Here is a 27,190-nt window from a genome sequence, read left to right as displayed (position 1 = left end):
TCATCATTCTTAATTCCAGAAATCTTAAAATCTACAACTCTTGTCTAACCTCTAGATTCAGAGGAGGTAGTCCCGTACCTCCAAAGGCTGATTCATCCTAATCTAAGACAGGTTTCTAAGGCACCTGGGAGAAACTGGTACACTAATAAGGCTAAGTATTAACTAGAAGAAAGACTGTAAAATCAATATATTAAATAGCTTTGAGGTGATAAGAATTTCTCCTTCTCCTCTGGAGTGTACTGTACAAAGGATACTTACTCATTTTATCAAGAGAAAGCACAATAAGAGCAAATTATGTAGCACAGAGGAAAGTGACAGTCTTACAACAATATTTAAAAGGGCAAAAAGGAGTATGCAGGAAAAGTATCTTGTTACCACAAAAAATAGTGGGTCTTGTGGTCCTATTTCTGCTGAATAAACTGGCCTGACTGAAACAGCATTTAGAGCAGCAAACATTTCCCTCTGGCCCTGATCTTGCTTTTCTCAGTACTAAGGCAGTATCACACTCAGTGAGTTGCAGGATTCAGAAGTAAACTTCCTGTTTTACCCTTGTCAGCAGTGCAAAAGACAACTTCTTATTTCACTACATCATTTCTTACTGCATGAGGCTCTTCACGCTTCACTCTCTTTTTATCTGCTGCACTTTTAAAATTACATTTTGATAGAAATATTGTGAATACTAACACTGCTACTTGCTATAGCAAATACATATTTTAAAACTTGCTCAATTGAAGCAATAAAGTACAAACAAAAGGACCAAAGTCAGGCAAAAAAAAAAAAAAAAAAGAGTGATGTAACAAAACGATCATTTGAGTGAACAGAACATGGCTTATAGTTAGCATCAACAGACTACATAAACTACAAAAATAGCTTATTGGGACAGATTTAGCTAAACATGTTATGACTAGAAAAATCTATTCATTTTCCAGAGGCAGAATTCTCCCACAGATACAAGCCTGAACTGACAGCTTGCACTGGAAGCCTCCAAATCCAGACAAGTTACAACACAAGTTACACATTTGGTTCTGACTTCCCTCTGTAAAAATATATCTGAAGTTGACTGTTGCATACGAATGATGCAAATCTTCAGTCTCAGTTGGTTCTGCATGAGTTTGGCCATTTTCACTCTCATGAGGAAGCTTAACTCAGCAACCAGAATAAGAAACAAACATGACATTCAAAATTGTAATTTAACTTTACAGATCACCCAGAGTTCACACATTCATATAAAAATCAGAAGCTGTCAGGATAAATATCATGGTCTGATTCTTCAGTGCTGCATGAAAAAGGGCATATTGACATGCTCTCCAGATCTGTGTATGTAAACCCAATCGTTGATATCTGCTTCTGTAAAGATGATCCCTTATTTCCTAACTTAGGAAATCTCATGTTAGAAAATTATTCCAGAACCCTCAGCTTCCTCGTCAAAACAGTGGCATTTCAAAATTTATCAAGAAAACCAGTTGTGAAAACTTACCTTACAAAAGTTTAAATGAGATGCCTATTTCACTGCGGAGGACCTTATATTGCAAATATATATATAAGCATGATTTTATACCAGCAGAATTGCTCTCAGCAGTAGATTTAAGCACATGCACAATCAAAGATTTGGCAGTAAAAACGGATATATCTAGTACCCAGGACATAGCTTAGAACAAGAAATCATGCAAGGGACATAGAAAATACACAGATGACTAACCTGGACCACTTAAGTACTGTGTAAGTGAACAGTGCAATCGCACCACTATGGGTTCTGTGCGAATTACATCCCAAGCAACAGCAATCTCTTCCTAATTCAAAATAAAAGGAGAAGAGACACCATTAAACATCACGAAGAACAGCTGCATTTTGTCAGTTTATCTTAAGGGATGGTATAAACACCATCTATCCATTTACCCAACCATGGGATACGTAGATGTGAAACAGGACAAACTACAGCTTACAAACACTCTTAAAACTGGTGTTGAACTCTTTCTGATGCTGGAATATGCCCATTTCAACAGAGCGTGAGTTTCTACAAGGCACTATATTCGCGGCGTTTGCAGACATGTTCCCATCTGTCAAGAGACACTACTTAAGAGCTGAGAAGTAAAGAAATAACTAAATATGGAGAGAACATTCAAACCATAATGTAGGGCAAAGCAAACATTTGCTCCCTCTTATGGGTGACTAAAAAATTCGAAGTATAATCCAGTTCTTTTAAATTTTACAACAGCCCAGGAAAACCGTATGTGCTGTTCTGACCTGAGAATATGATACATTTGTGCAGAAACTAATGATGCCCCCAAAAGCACTATTTTGATTCTTTATCTAGAGGACAGGCAGATACTGCACAGATGAAGTCTGTATGTCTGTGGAGTTAATGATGACATAACACAAGCTATACTGTCAATCAACGGCACCACTGCCTTGTGTCTCTTTTGCTACTCAAGCCTCTTCCTGATCAGCTGGATGTGATGAGGAGCACAAGAGAGATCCAGCTGACATCTGAAATCTGGGAAGGAAACTCTAACCCCAGTGTAATGTTAGAAAGCAGCATTTCTTTATTCCTTATGATATGTAAAAGGCAACTTGACAAATCAAGCTTGCACTCTCAAGGTTCAAATTCTATATTTAAACAGTTCAGACAGACATGTGCTTTACTCATGCACACATATTCTTCCTTTTCCAATAACTCATTAATATATGCTAATATCCCTCTGTACATGCATGGTAATGGCCGCTGGTGGTCTTTGACCACTTACTTTATCCCCATTTTTCCATCATCAGCTTCATCTCTGTGACTTTTGGCTGACCTTTTTCCCCAATCTGGCAAACTTCTATTGCTCATTAGACCATAATGAGCAATTTTCTGTCTTAGTGCACTATAATCCAAAACAATATACATGAAATCCACGGAAAAAGTTCTTTCACTTGGTGGATGCAAAGATAAAGTAGTCTATTGTGACTCCAGTGCTTCCATGAAGGACTGTTGAGAAAAACAAGGCTATTGACACAATGAGCAAAGTTAAAATGTAAAGTTTTATGACCAGCACTCATTGATTCTTTTTGCTAAGTTAAAACTAACTTACTGATCCCTATTCCTAAACCAGACTATACCATGGCCAAGATCATCCCTCCTCCAGGATTATATGAAGTGATTTCACCTAACTGATGTCTAAGACAGCAAAAAAGGAAATGTTTCACAGCACTTAAAACATTTGCCATTCACAAAGAAGGTCTTAAAGGAAACATATATACAGTAAACAAAAGTATAACAAACATTTTTAAATGTGACTGTAAAAGGAATAGAAAATGTTTCTGCTGGGTAGTAATCAAGAACAAGACCACTTGTGAAGATCAAGCCTCTGAAAAAGGAAGGTCTCAGTACTTGTCTCAGAGTCTGAAGTGTAGCAGAATTAAATGTATTGAAGTTCATTATGCAGTTCTGTGATTAGATTACTTACATCAAGAAAGCTAACATCAATATGCAGATCAATATCTACATCATCAATGGCTCCATATTCCCTGAAAGGAAGGAATTACATTACATTAGAGCTCTTTAAGATACTCCTCAGCCTCAGCCTAAGGAGTACTTATAACAGGGAAGATTTTATAATGGATAACAATAAAGCATGATGTTGGCTGTAAAATCAGAATGTGTGTAAATACACTTTTACACAGATTGGATCAATAAATCCAGTGGGTGATTGTCTGCTGCACTGATAACTTTCTTTCAGATCTTGCTTAAATAGAGTGCAACTTCTTAATTTATTTTTTTAAATAATTCTCCAAAACTCTTATACCACTGTTGTCATGTATTTTTGTCTAACATACTGCACAAACAAGCCAAGGAAACAATAATGGTCATAGAGTGTTGCTATTTACAAAAAACAAAACAAAACAAAACAAAACAAAAAAGAGTTATATTTAATAGGAATTTTAAGTTTATAGCCAGTAACCCAAGCAGAGCCTTGAGATAAACAAATGGAGACAAATATAACACAGCCTAAAAGATGGCATATACCAGTGGGATTGCCTTATACATTCAAGTATTTGCTTGTCAAAAGATAGCAATTGCCCCATAACATGTTCAAGGCAATAGTTAACATAATTTTATCTGCTATGTGTGGTATTGCTGGAGTTCCCCAGATGCAGATTTAAATTATGCTCATTGATGTTTCACTTGTCACACAACAATTAAATGTAACAGGATTCTGTCAGGAAGGTTCAACCACTATTGCCGTAGCATTATCCACTTCTGACATCATGGGCCTACATAACAAAATAGGAGGCACTGCTTTTGGAGCAGCCCCAGTGTAAAAGTGCATTAACTCTCAGTTTTTCAAGCATCAGTAGATACTTCTTCAATGAAAAGCTCACAGGTGCAAGAATTTTGCTTTTTAATATGTAAAGTTCACTATCTGACAGTAGGAGACTACACAAACAAGGTCAGCTCTCTAAGAAATGCATTTTTGTGAGACTCACTGTTAGATAAGCTTGTTGCAATCAGAGAAGTGGAACTGTTGGAGAGGGATGAAACTGAATGCTTAATGCTGTGTTTATCATTTCCAAGAATTCATAAGTATTTTCCACTGCAACTGAATGCAAGAAGCATGAAAGTTTTCTACATGCCAAAAGCCACAGATGCCAATTTCTACTACAGTGAGCCTAAGGAGGTCATAATGAAACACTGATTCAACAAATTAGAAACATTAAAGTTTTTGAGAGGTTAAATTCCATGTTCCAATTTTAGAAGCCTTAGGGAGCACACTACCAAGGTATTCTCAATTTCATAGTTAACAAGTTCGGCAACTAGACGTTTATCTCATTCATTTCCTAAGCCCATACACAACTGTAAGGATTTCAGTTCCCTAGATCCTTGAAATGTAATGAATTTCCACTCAATTTCAAAAGTCACATTACACCATAGTTGTAGACATTATTTCTTGGACTAAAATAAAAGAGATTATTGTTTAGAGGTTAATGGGAATCATTACCTGCAAAATATGTATGCCTAAGTTTATTATCTTCTCTATATTTCATTACTTTGTTTCTATGTCAGTTTTGATATTTTATTTGTAATTTTTCTGACGGGTGTTACATCTTGCCTGTTATTTTAATGAAATTATTAATATTACATAGATGGAAAATGAAGTTATAAAAGATTTGAAGTGAATTAAATATATCATACAGCTACGCTCTAGTGCAGAACTATGCATACTTGCATATGCCCTGCAAAATTTTTACAAAATTTCGCGCTGCAAACTATCTAACTAGCTCTGAAAAAGGTTCCACTATTTGCCTAAATAGAATTCTTCAGTTTCCAGTTTCCCTACCGTGGAAGTCTTTCCTAAAATCTACCTAATTTTTTGTTTGCTGCCAAAAACCTAGTCTCTTATTTTCTCATTGCAGCAACAGAGAACATCTGATCACTCCTGTTTATAAACAGCTTCTGTCTTTCTTTCTGGACTAGACAAAAACCAACTCCTGTATATTTACTAAATGTCTTATCATTTGTCTTGTTCACCTCCAGGGCAGCAGACAATATGACAAAGAGTTTAACAAGGGCTTAGAGTAATGCTGAATAGCATTTTTCAACAAATTACAACAGCCTTATCAACTACCTACTGAACTGCAAAAGACGTTTTAGAATAGGCTTCCTGGGCCTGCTCTTAACATAGGCAGTTGTAAGAGTAGTCAGCCATGAAATGAAGCCAAATCCAGAATTACTGTTAGCTATGAGAGCTCCTTTCTTTTGCCACAATACACAAAAATCATAGCTTTAGCTGTAAGAGAAAGTGTACATAGAATTCATTTTCCAAATTTTAAAAGGTTCCACAATAATAACAATAAATAACATACCTGAGAGATACTGCATTAGGTCCATAGATCTCTCTCACTGCTATCAAATCAGCTTCCAGCTGTGGGTGTTTATGAAGTTCTCCATCATAGCTAACCTATAGGGAAAAAGTAATGATCTAGGAGTTCTTATTCATTTCATTACTGGCATCTGATCAAGGCTCTTTAAAGTTCCCCCTGCAAAATACTTTTCATAGAGATTTCTTAACAACATGCTCAGAAAGGACTTCCTTGATGAGCTGAAGCACGGAGGGGGCAGGCACCTCTGTATCGAACTGGCAGAGGGTCCAACCCCTATTTGTGGAAGAGAAGATGGATGTAATCGATTCCACTGTCCTGTCTTGTGTCCTGAGGGCTGTTCCGGATCTCTTAAAATTTCAAAACTGAAAAGCAGGAGAAGAATCAGATCTCCCCAGTTACATCATTCCAGAATAGAAAACGACAAGCTTTATTCTATTTGTTGCCATGTATTTTACAGGCAGAATGGCCTGGCCTCAACAAGAGAAGCACTAGCCTATTCTTTACATTAAGTGTCTTGGCATCTATTAGATTTTCAGTCTGCATTTGAGACCATTGGTGCAGTTAGATCAGATTGAAAAAGAAAAATAATTAAGAATACCTTCAAATTTAAAGAACTTTTACCAAATAAGAAATACAGAAACGTATATTTAGATATCACACCCATTTTTTTCAAACTCCACATGAAAAGCAGATATGTTTATGTTAGTGTTTAGGCTAGAAAGCAAAACTTGTAAGCTTGTCTAGATGGATCATGTGAAATAAAAATAAAATAATATCCTTTGATCTTTCATAAGGACCAAAACGCCTTATTAAGGTTATAAAATCTATTAAATGTCTATTTTCTTGGTAATCAATATGCCTGCTTCTGTGAATCTAATGCTACCTCTTTATACCAATTAGAATGACAATAACTTCATATAAGTAAATGAACTCTAGAGATCTGGATAGATTCAGACATGAGAGAAGGGTTTGGTCTGTACCTCTGCCAAATGCAAAGAGCAAAGTGCTGTCGTGCAATTTAACTCATTAGACACGTAAATATATCCTTATACATGAACTCCTGCTGAGAATTCCTGCTGCTGCAGACTCCTATCTAAATGCAGTACTGTTCCTTCAGTTCTCCCAGATCCGAGTGCTGTTGCACTGCAGTTCTGATATCTGGAGCTGCACTTGTCATTACGTATCTAATTAAATAAATTTCAACTGAATTAAAATAACAATTGACTGATCAACTGAATAATTTGATTAGGCCTGGTAGTCTTCAACTGTAAGGCAGAGAATTCATCAGCACAGCATATGCAATTACTTACAGATATCAATGATATTCCCAACCAGAAAGGTATAAGCCAATTATCCTGTTTGGGCAGGCATGTCAGGACAATTTCCTCCCCACACACATGCAAGGGAACAAAACCCTTTTTTTTGTTTCCCAAAGATGAATTCTTTCAAGATGTACCAGTAATAGCTGTCCTGCTTCCAAGGGGGGCACAGCAATGATTTCAAAAATTGTGACTGTGGCTCACCTACCACTTTACTGCTCTTAAAACATACATTTTTAACCACTCTAATCTACCAGTAATAATGAAATCCAAATGGAACACTATGCAGAACAGTGAACTGCTCAGCATAATGCTTTCTGCCATCTATTTTCTGATAGTAAGAAGTAATGAACTCCAAAAGAAAACAAAGAAGTGTTCTGGCAAACTGTTAGACCACAGCATGGTTATTTTTCATCCCTGAATCAGTGCTACAGACACACTGATGTATGCAGAGGAGACTGCCAGAGTTTAGTGTATCTAAATTTGCAAGTATGCTCTGTAGCTAAACACAAAAGAGAAAGAAAGCACCAAAGTCAGTAGTACTACTGTTTCAAACTCCTATTCTTTATTGCAAATGTAGAAGCTAGAGACTCAAAGTGAGAATTAACAAAGAGTCACAAAGTGAAAAAAAAAAAAAAAAAAAAAAAAAGGTTAAAAAAATCTGATAACTTTGCGGTGTCAGAAGGGTCTGTGTTTAGAAAGTCTCACTTTTAATCTGAGACCCGATTCAGACTATTTTGCCCCATATAATGACAAAAGGTTGCATTTTTAAAGGAGATTAAGTGATTTACAGATCTAAATCCCATTGAAAATCAATAAGACTTAGGATATTGAATCACTTAGCTACTTTAAAGTCTTTATCCATTAAATCCGTAGGGAGGATTACACGCAGGTGCCTAGGAAGCAGATACAAGCATTTAATTTATGACCAAAAGGTCACATCTTGTTTTCACTGTCCATCAAATGCCATTTCACGTTTTCTAAGCTCCTTGTTTCATCACCAGTTGCTCCTTGTCTTTCTAGCTGAAACCATTTAGAAATGTTAGAATAAACCTGGACTTTTGTTGCACACAGTTTACATTGGCTTCTATTTCCTCCAATTACTGAAGTCAACATTTTTGTCCCCTCTCTCTCTTTCATATTACTTAATCACAGTGCATGTGATATTAATTTAGTAACTCTCAAAATTCACCTTATTTGGAACAGGACCTTTTTTTAACTCTCCAGGAACTTAGTTTAGTACTGGTTTCCTATCCATTTTGTAAGTCATCAATCATATGATTTAGCTGGGAAGTATTGGTAATGGTTGGACTAGAAGATCTTCTAGGTCTTTTCCAACCTTGAAATTCTGTGATTCTGTGATTCTGTGATTTCTATAGTCTACAGATTTCCTTAAGATGTCACTTTCTTGGCCAAGAAATTTCCTTTTTTTTAGGTTGCGTTAAATATATTTTTGATGATGTCTTTGGTTTCTTGTAATTGCTTTCGCTTCATTTTCCTTATATTGTTTTTCGAGTTTTCTATACTGCAAACATTCATAATCACCTACTATCTTTTTTTAATTGCCAATTTCATTGTAATTTTACTGCTTTTTTTGGTCTGCTGCAATTTTTTCAACTAAATAAACTACCTAAAAAAAACCTGACAATTCAGTGTAATGCAGTTCCAACCTCCAATATAAGGCAACTGAACACTGACCAGTAGTTAGTATTGCACATCTCTTTTACATCTTACAAAATGATTTACTGCTCTCTGAGTACATATCTCATAGTTAGAGCTAACATTTATTCACCCGTTTGGGCACAAGCAGTCATCCTTTACCAGATGTAGTTGTGCTGGTTCAAGAAGAGAGCACTTCCAGCTGTTTGCTGGCTTTCACTTCACCTTGAGGTTAATGCTCTTTCTGCAGAGTTGAAAAATGAAGCCAGTACACATAACTCATCACTACAGGGCAAAATCAGAAGATTTCTTTGCAGGCAGACTGAAATCAGCCTCTGCACAGTAGTGTGCATACACAGTCCTCTCCAGTGCTCTGCAGGGTGCAGGAATAGGCAGCGGAAGTGAGGCAACTCCTGCAGTCATTTCTAAAGTGAACACGAGTCCACACCCCCTGACAGTTGTTTTCTGTCACTAAAAATACGTTCTTTCATTACCAGTTTCAGAATCACTTTTCACAGATTTTTAAGGGTGAGCTTTCTTTATAGCAAATGTTCGGTGCCTTAGCTTGTGTTTTGCCTCAAGAACAGGCTTAGTGGTGCCCTGCTCATCAGTATGCTGCACACTCCTCTCTAAGCCAACCAGCCGGCGCTGCTGACGCACACCTGCAGCCTCTGCTCTCTGCTCTGAGGGCATGGATGGCTTCAGCCTTCAGGCGGAGGCAATGATGACTTTCACAAATATCGGCTGTAATTCCTTAAGATGTTCACTGAAACAAACAGCTCTAATAACGTAAGCGAGGAATTATTCCTCTGAGGTAATCTTTAGACTAAAAAGGTAAGAAAAATCTGAATACAGACATAAAGAGATTTTATTTCCCAATACATCAGAGGATGTAATAATAACTAATTCTACTAAAGGAACAAGGAGGAAAGGCAGAACAGTACATTTATCTAAAAATATGTAGCATTTTCCGAGGTGAATTTAACAGTAGAGCTAAGAAAAAATGATAGAGTGTTGCCTAGATCAAAATTGTTTTGTAATAACCATCTTTACCATTAAATTGCAGTGCTCTTGACTTTACAAAATGGCAGCTTTCCAGTACAAAACAGATTTGGATCCATCCTGACTTCTCATTTGTATAAATAACAGGATAAGCTGTAAAGTGTAAATATCTATTTCCTGGAAATAAGCAACTGGCTTCTATTTTCAAACGCCCTCGAGAACAGTTGGATTTTCTGTTCTTACAGTTTTACAGATGTAAATGAGCTCATTTTAAGTTTGACATAAATTTACCACATAACAGTCAATACTTTAAAATACTATGTATACATACAAGTCACATTCCACTTTATATTGAATATGCATACAAAATCAGTTATCACAGATTTATAAGGGAATGAACCATAGCAATATCAATTCCTTTAAACTTTTGCAAAAATATCCTCAATTACCTGTCCTCCATAATAAAATTCCTCAGAATCATTATCTCCTTCAGAGTCTTCTTCAAGTGTGCTGTTGTGCTGTGACTCCTTAATTGAAAAGGAAAGTTAACAATGACAAAATAATACGTCTGTCTTGCATTTAAGGTTCTGAGTACTATAATTATGTTTTTACAAATAAGTTGTATGCAGCCCTAGGAAAAGGCCTTTTAATATTATTTTTCCCCAAGGTGTAAAATGGGCCTATTTTAAGAACAGTGAAATAGCAGACAAAGCCTGCACATACTAGCAGTGCAGAAAAAATCACCCTGGAAGTACGTCAGAGAAATAATACTTTGTCTGAGCATAGACACAGTGTGGTGTTTTAGGGAACTGGTCAATTCAGTAGGATATTCAGAGCTCCTTCACTTTCTGCTTCTGCTAAACAAAGAATAATTTACCCACCAAGAGAGGTTCTGGACTTAATTCATTTAGCATTTTACTGATCTAATAAGGTCTTAATTTACTTTATTCTGGCAAATCAATTCTAATAGTTTAAGGAAATGATTCAAGCCCAACCATGAGATTTTTAAGTTCCCTTATGTAAAAAGCACTGACACACTGCAGCTTAGTTATTATTTTTAAACAAAAGTACTAGCCTTTTGCCAAGAAAGTTAAATCTTAATTTTCTGACTAGCTCCACTCCAAGATTTGGAAAATTAAGGATTAGAAAGTAATATGCTTACCCAAGTAAAACTTACCCTAAATAGGCTGCTCTGTGAATAATTGCACTCAAGTAAATAGAACTGCTCATTGTACAGACTGCAACTCAGCATGAGCTGCAGTGTATTCTGGTTCTTACTAATGGAGCCCTCATTTATAATTACTTGAAAATATTATTAATATTGTTTTCCACAATCCATTTGTTATTTCTAGGCCCTCTGTTGACAAGAACCCCATAGAAATATCTGATGAGACCAAAGCACCTCATTTAAACCCAAACACAGTGTACTTATTGCATATTTTGTATTAATGTCCTACACAGAACTGGCACAGTGAAATAGAAGTCAGATCTATGAATCACACTAGAGAAGGTACGTTTAAATTCCATATATTTGTAAACATCAAATACACTCATCATCAATTTCTGTGGTCAGACAATCTAATCCCATCTCCTTATCTTTACCTCTAGATTCCTGCTCTAGCTACTGCATGTACACACAGAAGAAAAATTGTATTTCAGACAATTTCACAGCAATTTTCTGAGACGAAGCATAAAAATTGTATTTGCTTCTGCTTTACTGAAAAGAAACGAAGTGACTTTGGTTGTATTTGTTTAACAATAACCCTAGCTCAAGGGCAAGTCTGTGTTCAAACAGAACCCAACTGAACAAATTTGAATGCAATGTAAAGAGAAATGATACTCTCATACAAGAGTGATGACAAACCCTATCCTAACCGAAACCTCTAGCTGTCTAGCCAACAGAACTGGTCAGTGTTAGAGACTTATTTAAAGGCTCTTTCAGTGCTTTCAAACTTAATTACCTTGTTCAATTAAAAAATACATAATTCTTACTGCATTTGAATTTCTAATGTTTACAGAGCACTGAAAACAATTAAGAGGCTACAGAGGCGAAAAAATTCCACTGCAGCCTTTGAAATCACATCAGGTTGAATCTACTGGAAAACAAAACAAAACAAAACAAAAACCCAAAAAACAAACAAACAAACAAACAAAAATACAAGAAAAAAAAACAAACGCCATGCCCATTATCAAGTCTGACCTTTTCCATAATCAAATACAGATCAGAGCCTTAAAGCAGTAGTCAGAAAACAAGTACTGCAAACCCAGAAATCAAACTTATCAGAGAAGATATTTAAGTCAAGCGTTTGAATTCTTGGTACAGTACTTATTCTAAGGCTTGGCATGGGAGCCTATGTGGCACTTTCTTTGAATCCCTAGCACTATTAGCCTCTGAAGACTTCAATTTATTGTCATTTCTTTCTTAACATCATCTCACTGAGACTGGTTAGGGGCCCATGCCAGAGGCTTGACTGATAAGCCTTCAGCTTCGAATATTAACAGTGAATGTTGTCAAAGCTCCAGAGACTCAAGCTGGACTGCTGTACACCATGGCAGTAGCCTAAGTGAATTACGAGACTTATTGTAAAATACATATATATACAATTTAAGTAAGCATACATTTGAGAGAAATTCTAAGTCAAGCATTTCTGTTTTCTCTCATTTCTTAAAATGCTTGTTAAAATACACATGTAAGAAATACATACCTCTCCATTCTCCCTCTGTAATTTTGCTTTAATGGATAAGCAGTAGTTGACATCACTGGTTTTTCTTAATTCTTAAAAGAAAAGGGAAAATAGGGAACATCTGTGAAAAACATGAAATAATTTTGCATATGCCAACTCAAAATACTTAGTTAATACTTAGTAAGTGGGGTGCATAAAGAATAAAAAGATATGGGCATGATGTGCACCAAACTGTTCACAGCAGTCTGAAATAAAGTAGCCCACACACTTCAGAAATCCTATATTGCCAGTTATCAAATAAAATTCAGCTAGTCCATCTAGAAGATTTGTTTTTCTCATTCAGTAATTTACACTTTTGAGTAAAAATGAGCAAAAAGAAAAAAAGGTCAAAATTCCCTACCAAAAATTAAATCAGATTGTTTTCTATTAAAAAAAATAACCACCATAATAATAAACATAATGCTCCCATCTGAGGAACTGCAGTACTATGACTGCTCTATGCAGTTTCTCATACAGTATGAAATCATCAAGGAATTTAGCTGATAAAACCTAAGAAACCTATAAAAAATGTGCACAGATCTCAGTAATGCATCATATGCAAGTTTCTAGACCTCTGAAAAGCTTGCCATTTTATGTGTTAGCTACTTCTGAAAAGTATGGAAATAATTTCAAATAAAGAGGTTCGTAAAATCATTGGAATTATATATTTTTTTTTTCTACAGCCTCATTTTGCAAACCAATTTGCTTAAAATTTTTTGAAGTAATTCTCTAGAGGCAATGACAGTTACAGACTATTCCATTCCCAGTGGTGAAGATTTCATAAAGTTTAAGCAGGAGAGCATAAAAATATATAATTGAGAAGTATTAAGCACCTCTAACTGTATTCAAGGAAAATTGCTTTAGTACAGACTGCAGTACACTAAAAGAATAAAATACATTCTGCCTACACAGTTGTGTAGATCCATAAGAGAAGTATTTTAATTTATTAAATTCTGAAATGTAGGACAATTCACTACAATAAGCCCATGAGGAACTAGCAAACTGTCCAACCGCACCCATTAGCATATCTCACTTAAAGCAGAGTCAACATCTTGTCCTCCTTCACAAAACACGAACTTGCTAAAATCATCAGGATGTAAGATTACCTGTAGCAATTTGGTGGAAAATTACTGGAATTGGTTCTGTTGTAACTAATACATCTTCATCATTATCAGAACTGGAAACATAAGTGTTATCTACAAAAGAAAAACACCTTGCATGTTGAAGGCCTGCAGCACTTTGCCAACCCTTTCCCACATCATCCATCCCACCCTTTTGTCCTAAGGAACCATCTTGCCAGTGATTAAAGAAGCCCAGCACACATTTCCTGGTGTGTTTGTTCAATTGAGATTGATGACAAAAAGAATAATACCAAAAAGCTGGAAGATTAACACCTAAATTTCATATAAGCAAACCCCTAGATTCCAATGTCATGGTTTGCAGGAAGTGTACCAAGCAATGCTCAGAACGGTTCTATCAAGGCTTATGGGAGTTGAGCCAAACTTTTCCAAAATGAAGACTGCTTTGGTGCTTTTTATGATGCCTGACATGAACATTCACACACGCAGGGTGAGCTTATGGGCACAATGTACACACGTGCCTGTGCCTCATGTTAGCTCATCTCAGGAAGCATGTCTGAATTATCTTCTAATCACTGGAGAACATCTTTACAAGATTCAGGAAAAAGAACGTCTTACGTGTGGGTATGAATATGGAAATTATGTATTAAACTTCCTCATAAAAAGTGATGCTAGGCTTTTATTTATTTATTTATTTATTTATTTATTTATTTATTTCCAACTAAACAGAATAGGAGCAGCAAGGTTTTAGGTAGTACCTGCAGAAGCTGATTTTGCATGAATTGTTAAACTGCCTACGAAGGCACTAAGATTTTGTTTTCTAATGATCTGGGGTGAAATAGACTTTACAGTCCATTGCAAAAAGGCTGACAATTAAGACTATCGGAAATAAAGAGAGAAGTAATAGAACTGAAACTAGGGCTCAATCTATCATCACTTTGAACACCCTGGTCTCACATCAGCTAAGAGCATCAACAAACATACTATTGTAAGCATAATATTGCAATCTGGATCTCAAAACCTTGGAGTGCTTCTGATGGAATGTTAGAAATGTTAGCATTAATTTATCAGTAAATTCAGCAGTATTGTCCCTTGCAATACAGTGTTTCCTAGAAGCCTGCATCAAGACTCTGGGGTTCCCATGCTGCCGCTAGCAGGTGGGGCTTTCCCAGCCTGTGGGCTGTGAATCAGCCTTTCTGCCACTTTCACACACCTACTGAATCTGGTGCAGTCCCACACTTCCTCCTGATTCCACTTTGTGCTCTCCCACGAGGTAATGTGGGTCATCTAAGCACAGTACAGCAAACACACCCTGAGAGCAGGTAAGTGCTCTGGGAGGCTGGCACTTTTCCCTGAGCACTGCACTCTAGCAGGCGCAGCAACCTGCTCCATCTGCTCAGTCTGCATCTGCTCTGCAGTTGGCACGGCACAGTAAGCACAAAAGGGGGCCCCTCCAGTCATTGGTCAGCTTTCGCTCCTTCTGCTGCTTTTGTCCATGGGGAGGACAGGCTGTACACCATGTGCTCAGTGCAGCTGCACCTCACCCTTCCCATGCCCACTGCCTTGCCTCTATCTGCATGCACACCTCACTGTCACTGCTTCAGTCCCAACACAGAAAATAGAATTGCTCAGGTTGGAAAAAAACCTTAAAGACCATTAAGTCCAACCACAACCTCTAGATATGAAACTCATGCCCATTCCTTTCTAAAGCTGAGGAATAACTTACTGCTGAGGAGTCTAACAAGAAGGAATAACTGAAATCATTATTTGGTTCTAAATAAAATACACCCAGCAGTGCATAAATGAGTGGGGAAAAGGAAATCCATGGGCTAGAATTTATAGCTGCATGAAAAAGTAGGAAATACAACAATCTGCACTGTAGAAAACATACAAAAATATATGTATATGGGAAAAAAAGACAACTCCAAGTTGCATTGATTCTAATTATATTTTTTATGTCCACTGATTGTCATTCATTCTTAGCAGATGGATAGTACTTTTCACTCACTGCCAAGCTTTTGTTTTCCTTTTCTACTTGGCAACAACTATGCTTTTTTTCTTCATTTGTGTGGTGCTTTTTCTTTTCTTTTCTTTTCTTTTCTTTTCTTTTCTTTTCTTTTCTTTTCTTTTCTTTTCTTTTCTTTTCTTTTCTTTTCTTTTCTTTTCTTTTCTTTTCTTTTCTTTTCTTTTCTTTTCTTTTCTTTTCTTTTCTTTTCTTTTCTTTTCTTTTCTTTTCTTTTCTTTTCTTTTCTTTTCTTTTCTTTTCTTTTCTTTTCTTTTCTACAAACCACTTACTACCCACTGTGTTGTCTCCGCCTCTGCTAAAGTCTAACGTGGTCTAAGAGAAGGATGCTTCTGTTCACATATCTGTAATCCACAAATAACTCAGATAAAAGACTGCAGCAGTTCTAAAAGTTTATGGCAGCCAGCAAGTATCAGTCAGAAAACATATTCATTAGCAAAATGCTTGCTGCTGCAATTGTTCTCCCAGGAGCCATGATCCACTCATATTAATGGGACTTCAGTCTACTCCTTGATGGTATATTCTATAACTGCTCCTAAGGAGCATTATTTTTCCTCATTTTTTTCAATGTTATGAGAAAATGGTTACCAAGGTATTTTGCTAGAACTGTTATTACTTACGTCTAAAATTTTCAGTGATATTTTTGTATTTTCAGCAATGTATAAATAACTCAGACACTACTGTGTCAACACTCCCATTAACTTCTACAGCATGCCTTTGTGAATATATTTTTAACTTTCACTCACGATTATGAAACTTTCAAGCACCTTTCATTATTGAAAGTTGTCATGTCATGTTATGGTTCCCACAGGTATGATTTAATGTTCATCTCTTTGTAATCTTTTGTTCCTTCTGAATCAATTCGGCAGTAGCTAAACACAGGTATCAGTGTCAACACTGTGATGTGTAATAGAAATTCTGGGAGCTATGCATAGTACCCACAGGTCTAACAATATCTAAGATTGACTTGTGGGGTCACTTCTGGCTGAACAAACATTTGTAAGGTTTTTGTTTTGTTTTGTTTTCTCTTTCCATATATTTATCACATACATTAGCAATCTATCTTATGATCAACTGACAGCTTTCTCCCAGTCTTCATCTTCTGGATTTCAAAGCTTAATCCACTGTGTATTTTATACTTTTAATCTCCAAACGATACAACTTTGATATAGCTACACACTAATGGACTTAAACCTTGATCTGTAAAGACTTATCCTGTTTGAAACGTAATCTGATGAGCACATGCTGATCTGAACTCCAGCAACTGGTAACAGTGCTTAAAAACATCTTTGAGTTGAGGAGGACACCAGCACCGAGCTTCACAGGGTGGACACCATCACATTCAGATGTGTCCCTGAAACATCCCTAAAAATACATGCCAGAGAAGAGAGAGCCATGATCATCTGTAATGTTAACCAATATTTAATACAAAGAGAGGAGAATCTGTCTTACCAAATGACACTGACTATTTTTAGGATCACAGCTGAAAAACAGTGAAGTGTCATTATAATTCCTAAAACACTAAACACCTCTTCATCATAGAGCAGGTGTACATATTGCAAAAGCTTGACAGTCTTTCAAAGGCTTGAAGGGTTAGGTTTCAATCAATAAACATGCACAGCTGGTTTACTCCTCCTCACTGAGTTAACTATAGTGTAAAATGATCAAATTCTAGTTCGCTTTAATATGTAGGGGGCAATGGCAGAGAATATTCATTATGTTTTAGGGCCAAACTAATTCAGACCTTTAGACCACCAGGGCATGCTGCAAGCAACATCTGGTAAGGGAGGTTTGAGGTCTGTCAAACAGAAGTGCTTGCCAGGAGATTAAATCTCCTTTGCCATGGAAGTAATCGCTGGTTCAGTGCTCTCGAATGTCATTGAGTTTAGGGGTTCCCAGAGATAATGTTCTGCCTCCTCAAAGTAGCTTAATCACTGGAATGAATAAATCCATTACTTAACAAAGCAAACCATTAACATTTTTTCAACTATTTGTCTCTCTTTTCATTGTCAGAGCAATCAAGTGACCAATAAATTTATGAATATGACTACGTATTTTATGAATCCTTCTGCAGCACCTGTTGAACAGATCATCATTACTAGCAGTTTTTGAACAGACATAGTTTACTGTTGCTTAACACGAAGATTAAGACATTACTACTTCAGAGATTATAAATGAAAGAAAGAAATATTCTTCTTAGAAATATTACAGAGATGTTATGGAAAATAATTTAAAAAAGGACAAAGGCTTTCATACCATTCATTGTATTAACATTATTAAATACTCTGAGGTACAAAATATACAATGTGGTGCGATCCTGCACTTATTACTGTAGGTCACTACTTGCACAGTGCCTTTCTGCTCTCCGCCCTGCTTCACTCTCCCATTTCTGCTTCTGTAGATTCTCTGCCATGAGATTCTACCTACAAAGTAACTGTGCAGGCTGTCTGTGAAGGAAATCATGGAAGGGAATCATGTCAATCAGCTTCTATTCTTGGTCAGTTGCCTTTTATACAGGTGATACACCTTGTCCAGGCTGGCCACATGGTTACACAAACTCTTACCAGCTCAGCTCAGGGTAAAGCAGAAAGGCAGGACAGCTGGGCACAGCTTTGCAAGCCTGCATTACCAAAGACATACCCACACAGAAGCCCTTGGCTCCAACAGATTCTGAGAAGCATCAGTGCACAGTCCACAGGCTTAACTTTAAGAACATGAGTAGCCTCATTAAGGTTTAATACACTGAAGTGCTTTGCTGGCCTTATGCCAGACTGCTCAGCTTCTTGAAGGATCAAGCTTTATCTACCGTGCCAAAGAGGAGTTGGGCACTTTCTCACTCCTCTATCAGTGTTGGCTCCAAACACGGGAAGCATCACATGCTCTGGTCTCAGGGAACCTGTGAACCAGGTTTTCTCACCCTGACCCAGTTGATAAATGATGCCTGAAAAGGAGAAATGACTGTGAAAATTATCTAACTAATGGGAAGTGATTAGCACAAGGATGCACCTGGAGCACATTAACACCCTCTCAAATATTCTCATATGAATATTGTAAGTTACAGTAACACATAGACATATGTCATGAACAAGAATGTTGCACTGTACCTGGGTAGTCCTCAGAGACGTGCACTGAATAGGATACACTGTAAAAAGAAGAAAAAAAAAAAGAAAAAAGAAAAAAAAGAAAAAAAAAAAGAAAAAAAGAAACAACAGAATTAATAATTACAGTAACTGCTGAGGTAAGATTTTTTTTCCCCTGCTCCTGTATTATCCTATGTTTATTTATAGGATCCCAATGGCTTCCAGAACAGAAGGTAACAGCTATTTTGATGGCTTTTGAAGTGCTCAGCTAAGAAAAAAAAGTCATGCCCATCCTGAAAGCTAACTCTGCTGAACTCGCACATCCTGATTTCAACCTTCTTAAAATGAATACAGACTGTATTATATGTACTTCAGAGTGATATTTCACAGTATATGTTTTGCCTAAATAAAGAAATAAATAAAAAAATGCTCTGTGAACACCATATACAGAAAAGCCCAGCTTTCTCTACAGTTCTTTCAGGGCTTTACTCAAAACTCAGCCTTTTGTGCACTTGGGTACTCTTTATATTTCTGTTACACTCAGTGCAGGCTCTGTATTGCTTAGGCTCCTTCCTCTCAACAAAACCCCGCATTTGTAAGACCTGTTGCAATCTTATATGACACCTCTGTCCCTTTGTGTCAAGCTGAGTTCAATTCAAATTTAAAGGAGCTACAGTCTCACTAGTGAGTGTCGTCACTAGTGGATTATTTGAATCTATTTCTCCAGAAAACATATACAAATGCTGTTCTCATATCTTACCTTGGTCTCTGTGTGCCTTCCCTAAGGCCAGGCTGACCAAATTTACTACCCCTTTGATTTTTTTATTTTATTTTATTTTTTTTTAATGTTAATGTACATCTACATTTCGATTAAAAGAAATAAAAAATAAATAAAAAATCAATTCCACAACATGCTGAAAGCTTTCTGTTGTATAATTCATGTTCTTTCCATCTCTAAATTCCACAAGCTGTATGTTTCAACCTACACATTTAAATAATACACGATGCATGTTCATGTCTGTAGTGAATTAAGCAGATAGACAAAGACAGGATGGCACAGTTCTCATAATAAATTTTACTGTGCATTGTTGAAAACAGATTCAGTGCATCTTTTTCAATTACATGAATACAACTCCCATGCAGACTATAAAATGAATTCACGTATGATCTTTTCTTTCCCTCTCAAGGACTTCAGCTAAATGAGTTCTACTTTCACAATTCAGTGATGGTAGGAGGCAATCAATTAAAAAAAAAATCCAACAAAAAAAACCCCAAAAAACAGATCTCATGCTTTCTTCCATAAATCAATCTATTACAAAATAGCTCTGTCATCCGTTTTTGCACATAATTTTTTCTATCATAATTTGTTTTATGTATTGTTTGACTAAGAAGCAAAGATGCCTGTTTCTTCAAGAGCTGCACATGTTCACATAAATGGAAGCAGAAAGAGTGTTTATTATAGCTGACAACGAATTTAGCCACACAACACTTGATGCTTCAGTCGTGCCAGGATTAAATACCATCATTGTGTAAAGTCAACGTTTTGTGACTTTTCTCCTTTAGCTCTTTTCTACACATTTGGGTAGGAATCATCTGTAACTCATTATCTTGGAGCATTTTCCCTAAGCACTGGGGGATATTGAAATGTAGTTAATCTCTCATGGCATGAAGTACCATTATTTTAAGAAGAGAAACATTTCAAAATAAGGGAATATTATGCATCTCAGTACAGTTGTGTGGAGAGCTTTGTCCTCTGGTACAAACAACCACAAGAACAAAACACAGAGAACAAAATAAACAAAAACAGCATTAAGTTATTAAAGAGTCTGTTCTTAGTAAAACTATCTTCTAGAATTTGCATTTGCAACCATGACTTTTACCCAAAGCTGTACTTCAGTCTCACTCTTTTAGACTGGCAGCTTGCATACTTTTTTGCTGTCACTGCTGTGTATGAGTTTGTTTGACTGCTGTTAAACAGAATGATGTTCAAATGCAGGCTTTCATCACAAAGAAAAGAAAAATCTTTCTAGAGCTAAGCAAGCTGATTATATGATTCTATGAAACGCTCCATGCTCCGTTTTAAAACCTGAAGCAAAGCAGGGAGATTCTATGTATTTACATAATAAAATAAAATAAAATAAAATAAAATAAAATAAAATAAAATAAAATAAAATAATAATAATAATAATAATAATAATAAAATCATGTTGAAGAGAGGAACAGGGGCTCGAATAGATATGGAACTCCCTTTAATGAAGATATTCAAAACTCTTTCGTAAGGCTCTATCTGTTACCTAATTTAACTGTGAAGACACTTCCAACTTGGTCCTGCTTTGAGCAGAGGATAGACCAGATAGCCTGCACAGGCTGCTTCCCTTGTGAGTTACTCTATGCTCTTATGTGCAGAAATCCTGTAAAATTGTCTTTCTTTTTCTTCTTCATATAGGAGCTGTGACTGCATCAGTTGTGGTCACATTAAATGGAAACTCATGAAAAAATACACTTCTGGGAAAAAAATATATGTAAGATGGAAATAAATCTAAAGATTTATGAAGATGCAGGTTAGAAATAACTTCAAACCACTTCTTGCAATGACTGTAAGCAAATTCAGGGTCTGATACAGAGCCCAAAAAGTTCCAGTAGTGGTCTCAGAACAGTGATGAATATTACCAGATAAGGAAAGGTAGAAATTATATGAAGAATTTTTTTTTATTTTTTTTATTTTTAAGGAGATATGAACCAAAGGCTAAAGAGCAAAATACTTCAAAATGGGAGATTTACTTCCAATTAGATAAAACAGCTGCTTTTATTAGAAATTCTACTAATTCAGATTAAGAAGTGAATACGTGTAGCTTAGTCCTCAATTCAGCATTTGTTTATTTCTTGTGTTGGGTGTGTTTAACCTGATCACACTGTTAGCCTCTCCAATCTTATATATATCTCTATATATCTCTATATATCTCTATATATCTCTATATATCTATAGATAGATAGATAGATAGATAGATAGATAGATAGATAGATAGATAGATAGATAGATAGATAGATATAAAATGTGGGGGACGGGGAGGCAGGGGAGAGAGAGAATGTATAAAATTATCTTCCATTTAAATTCTGGTTTTCAGTGAATATTGAGGTCTCTGTGCTGTAAGAGCTTCAACATCCCAAGTCACTGCGTGTTGAGAAGTATCACATCAAAAAGAACTCTCACAAGTACAGCCTTTAGGATAGGTCATTCCACTTGCACACACTTAAAATGCTATTTGGAGAGAAAAAACTGCTTACTGGAACCATCGGAGAGAGGAAGTGATTTGCTTGGGCCCAGAGGCACATGTTAGTTTTGTGTGGGCTATGGAAACAAAAAAGCCACAATCACTGAACAGAGCACAACTCACTTTTCTGTTCCAGCTCGCCTCTGGGACTACCATAAAAGATCACATCTGGGTACATTTTTGACAGTAAGGATAAACTGCTTCTTACCAATTGTGCACCTGAGCCATCAGAAACACAGCTACAGCAGGCTAACAGAGGTCTCTCAGGAGGTTCCAGTCCTGCAGCGCTGAAACATTTTCCCATCGTCTTATTTAAGAAGATTTGTAGCCAAGACAGAAACCCAAGCCGCAGATAGCTTAAAGCACCTTCAAAAACCACAGACTTCAGTGAAGGAGCAGATGTTCACACCTCTCAGTGTTAAATCCTCCCAGAGCCAAAGAAAGCCAGCTCTGAAGCAGTCTTCTTGTTTAAGTACTCAGAAATGCAACTGGAATGAATTTGGGCCTGGTCTCCACACTCCGCACAGAAGTAAAACATGATTATTTCAGTGAGGGATGTGATCTTTTCTTCTGGCAAAGCAGCTCCTCTGTACAACCCTGGTACAGTTACACTGCTATAAATACAGCTTATAGCACTATAATTTATGCCCATTCCCATAAACACATTCCAACCAGCCAGCCATCACCTTTGCTAGCTTCATTCTATTGCTTCTACTACCTGAGCACAGTTAAACTGTTGGCTGTAAACAAAGCCTCAATGATCATTTTATTTCTTCTTTATTCAGCTCAGACCATCTCCACAGGGCATCCTGCAGTACATATATTTCCCACTCTACAAGCTCAGAACAACCTTCAGTCTATAAATGGTCTTGTAAAATTTTTGCTATTTTGACAAACAGTAAAGCACCATATGAAATTAGTGAGAGATGTCATGTTTCACTAATGAGATTTTAATATAAACATCTTATTGCTTATAATAATATGAACAGTCAGAGCTCCAGCCTTAGTAACAATTATATTCACAAGGCACTTCTTGCGTTTTGTAATATGTTTTAACCATAACTGCTCCTTATTCAGAGAGATTATCCTGCAAAGATCTATCTGCTTTCATGAGTTAAGTCATAATTTAAAGTGAGAGCTAAAAGATAATTGTTGTTTTTCACAGGAGTCTTCTGCATTCTGATAAAGAACAACTACTTTCACCCATGTTTGTTATAACTGTAATTTCCAAAAGTTAAGCTGGACATTTAGTCTTTGCAGATTTACAGAGACATTTCCAAAGGCAGGATCCAAACCCACTGTACTTAGTGAGTAGATGGAGTATATGCAGCCAGAAATAGGAGCCTCTAGCACTTGTATCTGAGAAAGGTTGGCCTAAAGGGTCTTCAGTTGTCTCAACCAAGCAAAATTTTTGAGACAGAAAACCACAGTCCTGCACAGGAATTGCATGTAAGACATGTCTTTTGGAGCCCAAACTGAACATACTACCAGGCAAAACAATACCCAAAAATGTAAGCTCCTGAGCAAATAAAATAAATGAATGAAACAAAATAAATATAATCATGTGAACTGCAACAGGCAGAAAAACAAAAGCTACTGTACCTGTTTATTCCCTTAAATGTAATAATGGTTTTGTTTCTAGAGGATTAGTAAAAAAATAAAATAAAATAAATGATCTAGGGAGAGCAAGGTTTTTTGAAAATATAGGCTTCCTGTAGATCTTGCACCCCATCATTTTGCCTGGCTGTATCTCTCTAAATCAATTTATAGGATTGTTTTTCATGCCTTGAACTGTGTTTTTTACCTATCATGGCATAAACCATAGGGTCAGACATGCATCCTGAAGGCACAACAGTGACACTGTAGCAGAAGCGTATGAGGTATCTTCCCATCACATTCACTTTATCTCTACTTTATGCCACCTGCAGTTTCTCTCTAGGAAAGAAATCCTTCAAGCTGAATTTCCAACTGCTTTGCACAGCAGAAACAGCGTGAAGCATCTGGTACAAGTCTAAGATTTATGCCTATGGAACTGTTCTGACAATTCAACTAGCACTGTCCCATGGCAACAGCTGACTTACTGCCTTATTAAGTGTGGAAATTGTGATGTAGTTTCTATTCCAGTTTTAGCTCTTTCTACTAGAGCCAGAGCTCCATGTGTGGCTAACAAGCTTGCAGAAACAAGATTTTTTGGCATGACAAACATTATGATGGTCTAAAGCCTATCTATAACAAAATATAAGAAGGGAATAAATAAGACTTTCTTCATCTTTATGCACCAAGAGCTACAGAATTCATAGGTTACTTTTTGTTTGATAGTCAAAATCCACAATCTAATTCATCAGCGAAGTAATGCAAGAAGAGGATGTGCAAAGCTCTGTACAAGAAAAGCAATACTAAGTCTCAGCAAAGCAAGTTATGAACAAATACAGAAGATCAAATGCTACTGTGGGATTGATTATATGCCAGGGTCAACTTCTGAAGAAGTCAGCAAGCTGAAAGAAAGGTTAGTGAAATTCTTTCAAGAAAAATAAAATTATACTGGTGAATATTTTGGGTTGAGATTCGATATAATATTTCTGAAAATGCAGCATGACACGGATGTGTTTGCATTTTCTACTCTGGATGAAGCAGTAGGAAGGAATATGAACAAGGTCCAGATGAACAAATGCAACAGAAACTGTAATTTTTTTACCAATTTCTGCTTATAATTACTTTTTTTTAAATCTACATATGACATGTAACAGAAAAACAACATTTTACAAATGACCACTAAATATAAAAAAAGTATTTCCACTCTCATCTTGCTTGGTTTCCTAATCTTTGAAAATGCTTCCAAATCTTTCTGTGGATTCCTATTACTTTTGTGCCCTTCAGCCTTCTTTCCTTCTTACAGAAAAAACAGAATCATAGAATCGCTAAGGTTGGAAAAGACTACTAAGACCGTCTAGTTCAACCACCAGACCATCATCACCATGCCCAATTAACCATTTCTCTAAGTGCCACATCCACATGTTTCTTGAACATCTCCAGTATCAGTGACTCTGCCATCTCCCTAGGCAGCCTATTCCAATAGCACACCACTCTTTTCTAACATCCAACCCAATCCTCTCCAGGCACAACGTAAGGCCATTGCCACTAGTTCTCTCAGTAGAATAACCTGGTAGAAGAGGCCAACCCCACATTGCTACAATCTTCTTTCAGGTTACTGTAGGGAGTGTTAAGGTTTCACCTGAACTTCCTATTCTCCAGACTAAACAATCCCAAAAGAATGTATTTTTTAAACAAAAGTGAAATAAATACTGATGCCATTAAATAAAATAACAATTACTAAAATCCATCATTATTATAGTCTAGAAAAGATTATTAAATATCCACAAATATGATAAAAAGTAAAAGGTGATGTTCAGTCAACCTGGACACTGGGGTAACAGGGAACAAGAAACTCTTTTACAAATACATCAACAGGAGGGCTAAGGAGAGTCTCCACTCTTTACTGGATGAGGCTGGGGATGTGACCACTGAGGATAAGGAAAAGGCAGAGGTTCTGAATGCCATCTTTATGTTCATCTGTAAAGGTCAGACCAGTTATCCTCAGGGTACTCCACTCTCTGACCTGGTAGTCTCAGCTGACCTGGTAGTCTCAGCTGGGGAGAAGACCAAACCCCTGGTGATTCAGAAGGAAACACCAATTGGACTGCCACAAGTCCATGGGGCTGGGTGAGATTCAATCAAGGGTGCTGGGGGAACTGGCAGAGGTGAGAATCGAGCTTGCCAACGTGACTCCCATCAACAAGAAGAGTTGTAAGGAGGACCCAGGGAACTACAGGCCTGTTAGCCTGACTTCAGTGCCAGGGAAGGCTATGGAGCAGATTGTCTTGAGGGGGATCACACGGCAAGTGCAGGATAATGGGAGGATCAGGACCAGATAGCATGGGTTCATGAAGGGCAGGTCCTGCTTGACCAACCTGATCTCCTTCTATGATCTAGTGACCTGTCTGGTGAACAAGGGAAAGGCCTTGTTGATGTAGTCCACCTAGACTTCAGCAAAGCCTTTGAAACTGTCTCACACATTATTCTCCTGCAGAAGCTGGCAGCCCATGGCTCGGACAGGTACACCTTTGGCTGGGTAAGGAGCTGGCTGGAGGGCTGGGTCCAGAGAGTGGTGGTGAATGGAGTTAAATCCATTTGTTGACTGGTCATGAGTGGTGTTCTCCAGGGGTCAGTGCTGGGTCTGTCCTCTTCAGTATCTTTACTGACGACCTGGATGAGATCATTGAGTGCACCCTCATTGAGTGCAGATGACACCAAGTCGGCTGGATGTGTCGATCTGCCTGGGGTTAGCAAGGCCTGATGGAGGGATCTGGACAGGCTGGAGAGCTGGGCTGAAGCCAATGGAATGAGGTTCAACAAGACCAAATGCTGGGTCCTGCACTTTGGCTACAACAACCCTAGGCGATGCTACAAGCTTGGGGTGGAATGGCTGAAAGACTGTGTAGAGGAAAGTGATCTGCGGGTACTGATTGATGCTCAGCTGAACATAAGCCAGCAAGTGTGCCCAGGCGGCCAGAAGGCCAACAGCATCCTGGTTTGCATCAGAAACAGTGTTGCCAGTAGGAGCAGAGGTGATTGTTCCCTTCTACTCAGCGCTGGTGAGGCTGCAACTTGAGTACTGTGTCCAGTTTTGGGCCCCTCACTGCAAGATAGACACTGAGGCCCTGGAATGCGTTCAGAGGAGGGCAGCAAAGCTGGTTAGGGGTCTGAAGCACAGGCCGTATGAGGAGAGGCTGAGGGAGCTGGAATTATTCAATCTGGGGAAGAGGAGGCTCAATCAAAAAGGATTTCTCAATCGTGTTGCTCTCTATAACTACCTGAAGGGAGGTTGTAGTGAGCTGGGGGTTGGCCTCTTCTCTCGTATAACTGGTGGTAGGGCTAGAGGGAATGGCTTCAAGCTGCACCAGGGGAGGTTCAGGCTGGACATTAGGAAATACTACTTCTCTGAAAGAGTGATCAGGCTCTGGAATGGGCTGCCCAGTGAGGTGGTGGAGTCGCCAACCCTGGGGGTGTTCAAGGAACATTTGGACGTTGCATTGAAGGACATGGTTTACTGAGAACCATTGGTGATGGATGGTTGGTTGGACTGGATGATCTTGTAGGTCTTTTGCAACCTT

General features: G+C 37.4%; 1 protein-coding gene across 1 annotated transcript in view; it reads right to left on the bottom strand.

Annotated features, from left to right (window-relative positions):
- PARP8 (poly(ADP-ribose) polymerase family member 8) overlaps positions 1 to 27,190 on the bottom strand; it is a 116,991-nt gene that overhangs the window by 42,592 nt on the left and 47,209 nt on the right. The window contains exons 3-9 of the mRNA XM_072359778.1: positions 18,772 to 18,809; positions 13,672 to 13,761; positions 12,548 to 12,618; positions 10,292 to 10,369; positions 5,845 to 5,939; positions 3,447 to 3,507; positions 1,700 to 1,790 (exon numbers count right to left, since the gene is read on the bottom strand). Of these exons, the coding sequence (XP_072215879.1) occupies positions 1,700 to 1,790; positions 3,447 to 3,507; positions 5,845 to 5,939; positions 10,292 to 10,369; positions 12,548 to 12,618; positions 13,672 to 13,761; positions 18,772 to 18,809 (524 nt within the window). The remainder of the gene's footprint in view (positions 1 to 1,699; positions 1,791 to 3,446; positions 3,508 to 5,844; positions 5,940 to 10,291; positions 10,370 to 12,547; positions 12,619 to 13,671; positions 13,762 to 18,771; positions 18,810 to 27,190) is intronic.

This window comes from Excalfactoria chinensis, chromosome Z (genome assembly GCF_039878825.1).
Source record: "Excalfactoria chinensis isolate bCotChi1 chromosome Z, bCotChi1.hap2, whole genome shotgun sequence".
Lineage (NCBI taxonomy): Eukaryota > Metazoa > Chordata > Aves > Galliformes > Phasianidae > Excalfactoria > Excalfactoria chinensis.
This window is presented reverse-complemented; position numbering and strand designations above follow the sequence as displayed.